This window comes from Echinops telfairi, unplaced genomic scaffold, assembly GCF_000313985.2.
Source record: "Echinops telfairi isolate 266 unplaced genomic scaffold, ASM31398v2 ScPeMD7_3533;HRSCAF=4204_0, whole genome shotgun sequence".
Lineage (NCBI taxonomy): Eukaryota > Metazoa > Chordata > Mammalia > Afrosoricida > Tenrecidae > Echinops > Echinops telfairi.
Window position 1 is genome coordinate 84,316,767 of NW_022107431.1, and position 11,382 is coordinate 84,328,148.

Genomic DNA, 11,382 nt, shown 5'->3' on the forward strand with positions numbered 1-11,382 from the left:
GCTTAAAAGGTTATGCCGAATTTTTCAGGGACTTACACAGGGGCAATCATGAAAGATTTTCAAGGACTGAGGACGACCACTAGGGTTTATATGAAAAACTTTTAAGAAAACTGAAGACTGCACTGGTGAAAAAAAGTCAAGAAAGATGTGCCAAGAAATTGTTTTTCTATCACGATCAGTTCTTTCTCCGAGTGTAGGAAGGGCTGTCCTGCAAGAATTTCATTGGGAAATCTCACCGCATCTACCTTTCAGCCCTGACCCTGCCCATTCAAAAATTCTTCGTTCTCAAACTCAAAGAACATTTAAAAGAGCACAGTCTAATGCCAAAAGTGCCATTTTGAATGATGTAACTAAGAGACAGAAAAGAGCAGAAATTTTCAGGGTTAGAGAAATGGAAACACCACCTTCCAAAGTATGTAGACTTAACTGGAGGGGATAACACGAAACAAAAACATTTCGACAGTTTTTAAAATAAAGGTTGCTATGATTTTGTAGCAATCTCTTCTTACACTCAGAAACAGAAAGCGTGGGTGGGAGAGAAGACTATGAGATATCACCAGCTTCCTGAGAAAGCTGAAGACAGAATTCGGAAGAAAGGGTTTGCCTTTCTTGCCTAAATGGAAAGACATTTCCATTCGAACAAGAAGGAAGGAAAAGTGAAAATGCCGGAATGCAGATGGGTTTTGCCGATTTGGTCACAAAGTTAAGGGGGTGGTCCCATTAATTTCTGTTTTCTTTGCAAAGTAGGTCACTTGTTCAGAGTGCAAGCTGAGGTCTGAGATGAGAGGTGTAAATAGGGAGATTGAAATGCTCACAGTAGAGAAGGGGACGGCAGCCAATTAAAGAAACAAACGGGCAGATGGGCCATTTAAGGTTGAGAAATGATGACCAGCTGCTGCCTGACTGCGATTTCTTGTCCTACAGGTCACAAAATATGACTGCAAATTATTATGCAAGCATTTATTCGGATAATGTATACAAAGACGAACAGTTGAAATGAATATAACAAAGATAAGAACTAAAACGTTTCCCGCTTCCTAAACGCTGTTCTCAATAAGCCCTGCCAAATAAGGCTTATTTCTCAGTGCTGCTGGCGGTGGTGTTGTCAGGAGCCATCGCATCAATACCCACTCACAGTGACCCGGTGTACAACAGAACAGAGCACCGCCCCGTCCTGCAACATCCTCACAAGTGTTCTTATGTTTGAGCCCGTTACTACAGGCACAGGGTCAATTTCTCTTGTCACGGTTCTTCCTCGTTTTCGCTGCCCCTCCATTTTACCAACCATGATGTTCTTCTCCAGGGACAGATCTCTCCTGAGACAAAGTTTCATTATCCTTGCTTTTAAGCACTCTAGCTGTACTTCTTCCAAGACAGATCTCTTTGCTCTTTGGGCAGTCCACGGTACTTTCAATATTTGTTACCACACCATATTTCAAATACATCCATTTTCTTTGGTCTTCCTTTAACATCCAACTTTCATATGCATATGAGGAATAAGAAAATACCATGGCTTGAGTCAAAAATAACATCCTTGCTATTCAATACTTTAAAGTTCTAGTGCAGCAAATTTGCCAATGCAATACTTCATTTAATCTCTTGACTGCTGCTTCTATGAGCAGTGATTGTGGATCTAAGCAAGATATGATCCTTAACACCCTTCAATCTTTTCTCCATTTATCATGATGCTACCTATTGGTCCAGTTGTGAGGATATGGGTACTTTTTACATTGAGTTGCATTCCATACTCAAAACTGCAATCTTTGATCTTCATCAGCAAGTACTACAAAGTGCTCCTCACGTTCAGCAAGCAAAGTTGTGTCACATGCATATTGATACAGCATCCTCCAATCCCGACGCTGTGTTCTTCATATAATCAAGCTTCTCTAATTATTTGCTAAGTATACAGATGGAATAAGCATGGTGAGAGGACACAACCCTGACACATACCTTTCTTGAATTTAAACCATGAATATTCCTTTGTTTGTTTGCACAATTCCCTCCAGATGCATGTACAGGCAGGTTCCCCATGAACACAATGACGTGTTCTGCAATTCTCATTCTTCTCAAGACTATCCACAGTTATGATCCAGAGTCGAATGCCTTGGCATAGTCAATAAACACAAGTAAACATCTTTCTGCTCTTCAGCCAAGATGTATTTGTCATCAGCAGTGATATCCCGTTCCACATCCTCTTCTGAATCGGTCCTGAACCTCTGGCAGCACCCTGTAAATGTGCGGCTGCAACCCTTGTTGGGTGATCTTCAGCAAAATTTTATTTGCATGTGCTATCAATGACACTGTCCTATAATCTGTGCATTCTTTTGGTTTACCTTTCTTTGGAATGGTTACAAATATGGATCTCTTCCAGTCAGTTGGCCAACTAACTGTATTCCAAATTTCTTGGTACAGACGAATGAGTGCTTTCAGTGTTCTTGAGTTTGTTGAAACATTTCAACTGGCATTCCATCAATTCCTGAAGCCTTGTTTTTGGCTAATGCTTTTAGTGCAGCTTGAAGTTCCTCCTTTAGTATCATTCTTGCCCATATGTTACCTCGTGAAATGGTTGAATATCAACAATTTGTTTTTGGTATAGCGACTCAGTACTCCTTCCATCTTCTTTGGATGCTTCTTGCACCATTCACGATTTTTCCCATAGAACCTTTCACCATGGCAATTCGAGACTTACATTTTTTTAGTTCTTTCAGTTTAAGATATGCTGTGTGCTTCCTTTTTAGATTTCTAACTCATGCCTTTGCACATGCTATCATAATATCTCACTTTGTCTTCTCGAGCTCCCCTTGGGAATTGTCTGGTCAATTTTTTTTTAACTTCATCTTTTGCTTTTTGCCTTAGCTACTTCATGATTAAGAGGAAGTTTCAGAGTCTTTTCTGGCAGCCACTTTGATCTTTTCTTTTTTCCTGTCATTTTATTGACCTTTTGCTTTCTTAATCTATGTTCTTGATGTCATTCCACAGCTCATCGGGTCTTTTGTCCATAGTGTTCAAAGCATCAAATCTGTTTTTGACATGTTCTTGAAACTCAGCGGAAAGACTAAGGTCATATTTTGTTTGAATATGTTTGAATTTTCTTCAACTTCAACCTGAACTTACACAAGAGTAATTGATGGTTTGTTTCAGTCACCCCATGGCCTGATTTTAGTAGCTAATATCCTGCATCATCTCTTCACACAGATATATCAATTTGATCTCTGTGTATTCCATCTGGAGAAGTTCACATGCATAATCAGTCCTTGTGTATTGCTGAGAAAAGGTTTTTGCTACGAATAAGTCATTGGTCTTGCAAAATTCTATCATGCGGTCTCCAATTTTGTTTCTATAACAAAGACCATATTTCCCAATTACTGTTCCTCCTTCTTTATTTCCAACTTTTGCATTCTAATCGCTAATAACTATCAATCCATCTTGATTGCGTTTGATAAATTTCCAACTGAAGATATAATCTGTCAATTTATTCATCACTAGCTTTAGTGGTTGGTGCATAAATCTGAATGACAGTTGAACTGATTTACTTGTATTGGGATAGACATTGTCCTATCATAGCACATTATACTTCAAAATAGATCTTGAAATGTCCTTTTTGATGATGAATGAAATGCTATTCCTCGTGTCATTCACTCTCAGCATAGTAAACCATAAGATTTCCTGATTCAAAATGGTCAATACCAGCTAATGCCTAGAATATCTACCTTTATGTGTTCCATCTAATTTTTAACAACTTCCAATATTCCTGAATTCATACTTCACGCATTCCAAGTTCCAACTTTTAATTGATGCTTGCAGCTGTTTCCTCTCATTTTGAGTCTTGCCCCATCAGCAAATGAAGGTGCCACAGGCTTTACTCCCTCAGGCCCCATTCAGCTCACGCACATCGTTATGGCTGACTCTACTCTGAGAATGCAGCTGCTCCTCAGTCATTTTTTGAATGTCTTCTACCTTGAGGGACTCATCTTCCAGTACTGTCCCTGACAATGCTCTGTTTCTATTCATTAGGGTTTCCATAAATGACCGCTTTTTGCTGCTAGCTATAGGGTTTTTGGTGGTTAATTTCTCTGAAGTGGACAGCCCATTCCTTCTTCATCATCTGTTCTTAGTCCGGAAGTTCTGCTGAAGCCTCAATTCAGATAACCCTGCTGGCATCTGAAATACCAGTGACTAGCCTTCAGCATCACAGCAACACACAGCCACCACTTCACGACAAACTGACAGAAAAGTGGTAGTTCTCAATGATATAGTACATATAAACAAAAATAGTTACGCAGACTTACAAATCAATACAAAAAGATAAGAATTTTCCTAGCATTAGTAGGCTTTTCAATAGGAAAAACGTTAAAATGTTTTGAATATTTACAAATTTGAAATGAGTGGCTATTATAAAACACAGTTTCTAAGAAAAAAGCTGTAAGCATTATAAACGTTAAATTACACTTCCACTCATGTGTCCTTACTGCGAGCTACCTGAGCATAAATGAACTCTGCAGGTGAACTGTGGGGGAAATCTGGGAAAGAGGACTATTGGCTCCTGTCAGGGAGCCACTGTATTTTTACACTTTTATCCAGAATCTTTTTTTTTTTAATCCAGAATCTTTAAAACACTACCAATATTATAAATGAAAGCAAATAAAATATTAGAAAGTTTAATTTACCACTATGGTATAGCTGAACTTTGACTATACTGTCACAATGCTCATCTATAATTTTAATTAACTATACTGAAGCCCACAAACCACTATTAATGTCATTGTACATATTTCCTTCTGGTATAGATTAATTTGTGAATATGTGTATGAATTGAAAAAGCTAATTTTAGAAAATACTATAAGGTTTTAAACTCTAGTTTCCTGCTTAATATTTATCACAATTCTGTCACCCATTATTCTCCAAAAGCAAAAATCATAACTATGAGTTTCTTGAGATAAGAATTCAGAAAAATCAAGAGCAAAAACCAATTACATACTAGAGAAAGCAATCCTCCTCCTCCTATAGTTACCCCAGCATTTTTGCTGTTTTCGATTTGATTAGAAATGGTTGGAAATTTTACTTGTTTAAAGAGATCATATGTGAACAGAAAATAGTGTATTTTTTACTTGAAATATCTTTAATGAGAGGGAGTCAAGCATCAATCTCATTAGGAGATTAATGCAGTTTACTTGGTGTGTTTTTATATTTGTCAGTTTTCCTCACTCTGACTGTACACTTATACTCCTATTTTTAGATATTTGTCATTTATTTGTCAGTTTCCCCCACTCTGACTGTACACTTATACCCCTATGTTTAGATATTTGTCATATATCTGTCAGTTTCCCCCACTCTGACTGTACACTTATACCCCTATGTTTAGATAATATTAGAAAGTCACTCAAGGCTAATTAAGGCTGTAAACACTGGCGTGACACCAAAAAAAAAAAGTTACCCACATTACAGAAGATTAGAAAAAGTACATGTAACTGAATTCTTCAAAATAGGGTCACACTTTCTTTTTAACTATGTACGTTTTTATCCTGGCAAAAATTGTTGAGAATTCCAAAGTTAAAATTATCTGCCAATTTTCTCTGAAATTATTTCAAGTAAGAAAATCTAAAAAGATGATTTAAAACAAAATCCCAACATGAATCTGCGGAAGTTTCCATTCACTGAAAGACCTACTTGCGTAGGTTGAGGATACACAGAGAAAACCATGCCAACCAAAGTCTGACTCTACAGCTGGAGCAGGCTGAGGAATTGTACTGCCTCCCTCTCCAGGGCAAGTTTTATTACTATTAAGGTAAAATTGAAGAAACAGCCCATCACCACCAATACAGTTCTAGTTTGCCATGTCCTCCCTAGATAAACAATACCGTAAGGACCTGAGACACAAAAGGAAATTGAATAAATAAATGTAACTGAGAATGGTTGTGTCTCTTTGCATAGGCAGGATACTATCTATCATCTCTGACTAACTGGTACATAAGTTTGGATTACATGCAACAGGGCTTCAAAAAGTTCATGGAACAATTCCATTATCATTGAATTCCATTTTTGCCATGAACTTTTTGAAGCCCCCTATAATATACACTTGGGGGGGGGGAAGTACACTGAAATCAGAAGATATTTGAAACTCTTTTGGAATAGCGAATCCATTAACGCAAACTTACAAGTATATAGACAAGGATCCCTGGTGGTGCTGTGGGTTAAGCACTGAACTGCTAACAGCATTACAGTTCAGTCAGTCACTCACTGTTCTTGGGAGAAAGATGAGGCTGTCTGCTCCTGGAAAGGTTAACCGGCTTAGAGACCCTAGTCCAGCAATCTGTAATTTACCAGGGCGCTTCAAGAGCTTGTGGAAAATTAGAATTGAAGGAAAATGGAATTTTACCAAAACTTTTCGAAGACTTTTGCATATTCTAAACATAGATATATGAGGGGGTACGCAAAAGAAACTGGAATTCTCTTTTCAAAGCTGTGTATTTAAATTTTTTACAAAACCACCATAGCACCTTCAAAGTAATCTCCAGTACACTTAATATATTTGCCAAACCTGCGATTCCAATCTTGGAAAATTTTTCAAACTCATCTGTTTGGATGGCTGACAGCAACTCCGTTTTTTTCTTCACCTCTTCAAAGTCATCAAATCAACGGCCTTTCATGTCCCTCTTCATTTGCAGAAACAAAAGAAGTAGCACGGAGTGAGGTCAGGTGAGTAAGGTGTGTGGGGCAAGAGAGGCATGCTGTTGTTTTATTTTTGCCAAAACTGGCACCCTGAGATGGCTGCTTGAGCAGGTCTGTTGTCATGGTGGCAAAACCAGTCCCCCATCTGCCACAAATCAGGCCTTTTTTGTTGCATACTGTTACGCAATCTTTTCAGAACCTCTAAAGAGAAAGCTATCAGTCTGACCTGGTGGAATGAACTCCAAGTTACACCACTACCAAGTTGACATTAGCATCCTTTCAGGTTCAGGAAGTTGATGGACATCCAGAACGAGGTTTGACATCAATCGACATTTCACCTTTTTTGAAAAGAGAAAACCACTCGTACACTTGAGTTTTTCCCACAGTGCTATCCTTGTGCAAGCTGTGTTCAACATCACAACAGTTTGTCGCATATTTCCACAAGCAGGAAACAAATTTCACAGCTGCATGCTGTTCTCTTAAATTAGCCATCACAAAAAACAAGGTTCGAGTGATAGTGCTTTCATAAAAAATTTTACTATGACCAGAGAGAATCTTCCCTAGTGATGCCACTGGGTGCACTATCTCAGAGTGAGTTGCTCAATGCTGGCTGAGTGCGAAAAATGGTTGAAACTTTCGGGGTACCACCCATTTCGTGGTACCACAAAGTTCCACCCAGCAGTTTTCCCTTTTTGTTGGGGGAGGAGGAGAATACCCCCTATGTTCACTACAAAGTACCTCAATGAACCTATGAATGAATACACACGCATTCAAATGTTCACTGAATTATCCAAAGTTGCTTGGAATTACCTATATACAACAGAATTGTATATAGGTACAACCTCTTATTTTCAAAATTGCTTCCTGTTACAAAACATTATAAAGCTTGACTCCAGCATGATCTGTTACTTATGTGTAACATAAGGAAGTCAAGAAGATGCCACATCCATATGTCAACCATGACCTTTTCTTCAGGATGGCAGGATAATAGATGGTTTTTCCTTTTGGTTTATCATGATTTCCTAATTTTTCCCATAATGGGACTATGTTTTAATCATATATAAAATACAGCTTCTATTTATACAAATGGTCCAAGTTAAGCATCCCCTTTACTATCATCCACATACTTACATAATACGGTTCTGCTTCCCTTTCAGTTATCTCATCCTGATAGAGTGTGAAGCAAGTTGGAATCCGCCCAAACCACACATCTCGAAGCACATCTTTGTCATCTGTCATTCTTCCAGTGGTTAAAGCAGTACATATAGGCTAAATTCTATTTTCAACCAAAGCCAAACTGAAAAGAAAATAATAAAGAGCATTAATAGAATCCTTGCAAAGTTGAACCTGCTTGTGAAGCCAAGAAAGATTATAGGAAAGAAAAATTATGTCACCAAGATAAATCACTTCCCAAATCTCTGGTTTATCCTGTAGAATAAATACGGATACTGTATCAGAAATTCTAAATGCAAAGCAATGACTTATATAAAAGACCACAGAAGTGAACCAACTCAAAATCACCAGTGTATGCAAGTACTGAACCACTGCCAAAGTGATCATTTATCAATATCCTTCTCAAGTCCCAGAGTAAGAGTCTACTTCTCAACTAAAATGAACACTTCCCCGACTCTCCAATGATCCACAGAGCCAGCTCCAAAGGGTCTGATTTTCTTCAAACAGCCCTGCTCCAGCTAGTATTTAATTTGCTCCAGATAGGTATCTATCTGTAAGAATGCCTGTGCTGTATCTTGGAAACAGCGCTGTATTTATTATTCAATTTATTTATTACTTCATCCTGTCCACAATCTGATCTCACCATTATTCGTACAGCCAGAATGTTCCTTACACAATTTGGAGAGGGCATCCCTGAAGGAGAACCTACTAAGGTGGGTTGGCAGAGGCAGCTGCAGCAGGAGATGGACTGACAGTACTGCAACAGCAGGCTCAAACACAGCAACAGCTGTGAGGATGGTGCAGGACTGAGCAGTGTTTTGCCAGGTGTATGTGGGGCCACTGGGAGTCGGAAGCGACTCAGTGGCATCTAAAACAACAAGTTCTAGTCTTGTTTTCTCTGTTAACTGACTCTCCAAACTCCTGGCTGTGTCCGCCTGCCCCTCTTTGCTCTGCTCTTCCCCACCTATTGAATCCTAACCAGTCCACAATTCCCTGCTGCAAAGAAGTGTTTTTCTTCAGACTTCTTAGAATATTTATTTCCTATGCCATCAATATAGCTTTAAATCTGCAAACATACTATTCCCCAGATATAGAAAAACATGCTTTTGACTTCTGTAATATCCAAGTGTCTTCTGGTATCAATAATCTACAACTAAATAACACCATAATACACTAATAAATGTGGAAAATAGCATAGGTGATAAAAAATGCTTAAGAGTTAAGGAATCTGGATACCAAGATTCAATATCCTCATTCTTTGCCAAATAATATTTCCCACCTTTCAAAGGGCTAGCTAATTCTTAATTTATCAGTATATGTGTGGGAGTTCCAAGAAGTTTGTGAAAAAATGTAATTAAATCTTTCCACAAACTTTAAGAATCCTCGTTATATTTGAAACACTTTAAATAACAGTTCAGCCAAAATCAATTATTAATCCTCTTTTCTTTTCTTCCCATCCATTCACCAATGCCAATAAATGACTGCCTAGTGGCACTGTGGTTACATGCTGGGCTGCTAACCCCAAGGTCAGCTGTTCAAAACCACTAGCCCTTATGTGAGAGAAAGATGAGGCTTTCTACTCCCGTAAAGAGTTGCAGTCACAGAGACTGCAGTCACAGAACTGCAGAGAAGCAGTTCTACCCTGTCCTATAGCATTGCTATGAGTCAGAATTGACTCGATGGCAATAAGATACTGAGAAACAAGAGAAAAATTCAGGTAGAGTTTTGAACTTTGAGTTAAAGGGGCTTCAGAAAATTGATGTATTTTAACACTTTAGAAGTCAACTGGATACATTATCATCTACAGACAATTAAAACTGCAGTAAATCTTAACATGTCCCAACTCACAAAATGCAGGACAAGAATCCTGGTCCTTTGACTGAGTCCATGATCTTTACTCATAAATGTCACTATTTCAAGCAAAAGACAAAAATGCATTCAAACGGATAGGCCTTCAAATTCAAGCAACATACTCAGTTTCTGCACTGTGAAAATTACAAATCATACAAAATCAACTCACTGCACACAGGCAAGACTTCTTAATACATCCGTGACTTGCTCTTTTTGAATAAATTTATGTGACGGGGAATAATGAAGTCTGGATTCACAGCAAATCTGAAATTCTACTGGTTATAAATCAAATCCACTGCAGTGGATCAATTTTGACATACAGATTCTATAGGACAGAGCTGATTGCTCTATGGTTCCTGAGGCTACAAATCTCTATCCACGGAAGCAGATTGACTCATCTTTTCCCATGTGGAACAGCTAGTGGGTTTGAACCTCTGACCTTTCAACGAGCAGCTCAACACTGGACCCACTAAGCCACCAAGTCTCCTAGAACCTGGATACACGCATTTAATCAAGCAATAGCTAGCTACAAACGGAAAAATCACTTGAGGCAAATAACGTCTTCAAGAAATTTCATTATGATTTCAAGACTGAAAAGTCACTAACAGCATCTACATTGCAGGAGTTCCTTCTCAGAAGAAATGAGCAGAAAATACAATTCAAAGTGAAAGTGGGTAAGACCCTTTAAGAAAAGACATCTTTAGGTGGTTCTCAACCTTCCTAATACCGCAACCGCTTAATACAGTTCTTCATGTTGTGGTGACGCCCAACCATAAAATTAATTTCATTGCTACTTCATCACTGTAATTCTGCTACTGTTATGAATCGGGCAACCCGTGAAAAGAGTTGACCCCCAAAGGGGTCACGGCTCACAAGTTGAGAACCACTGTTACAGGGTTTTCTCTTCTCCACAGCTACTGCCCTCCCCCAAGTAGATATAATCATCTAACTTGCAGATCATGGGACATCATTTGAGCCAAGATTATTAGTAAGTAGGTATGGCACTTACATAATTTTTTGTCAACTTGAGAGAAGGGGTGGAGTCTGGCCTGTCAATCAGGTCATCGCCAATCACACATTTGTGGTGGCATGGCTTTCTCCTGATGATTCTAAGAACTTGTCTTCCTCCCTGGAGGCAGGACTCTCTCCCTGAGAGACATTCCTGCTGACAAGTCACATGAGCTATGCTGATAGAGCCAGAGCCCTGGAGCTGGAGGAGCCACTTGAAGACCATGCTAGCGCTGAGATGCTTCCACCACCACTGGATCCACAACTTTCCACCCACTGGCCTGTGATCTTCCTGCATTTGGGGTCAATGCATGTGAGTCAATGCTGTGTGAGTCTGAAGAGGAATTTATAGATTGGTATTGGACATATGGGCTAAAATCGACTTATGGACTGGATCTGGACTGTTTTCTTGATATACAATTACTCTTTGATATAAAGCTCTCTCTTACACATACATGAATGTCTCTGGATTTGTTTCTCTAATCAACCCAGACTGAAACAGTGGGGATCCCCACCGAACAAATTATTGTACATGCATGTGTGGCTCTCTGCCCCCTCCTCTACTGTCAGGTGGGAATACATTTTACCATCACAGCCTTCTCCTGGAGTTCTCTTGTGCTTCTTCATTCCTTGTGTCAACAACAGATGGGGAAATAGATCTATGTGCCATATTTATAGGTT

At 38.9% G+C, this 11,382-nt stretch overlaps 1 protein-coding gene across 1 annotated transcript in view; it reads right to left on the reverse strand.

The window, feature by feature from the left end:
• Nucleotides 1-11,382, reverse strand: part of ATG5 (autophagy related 5) — a 119,688-nt gene that overhangs the window by 97,138 nt on the left and 11,168 nt on the right. The window contains exon 2 of the mRNA XM_004696229.2: nt 7,801-7,966. Within this exon, the coding sequence (XP_004696286.1) occupies nt 7,801-7,908 (108 nt within the window). The 5' untranslated portion in view covers nt 7,909-7,966. The remainder of the gene's footprint in view (nt 1-7,800; nt 7,967-11,382) is intronic.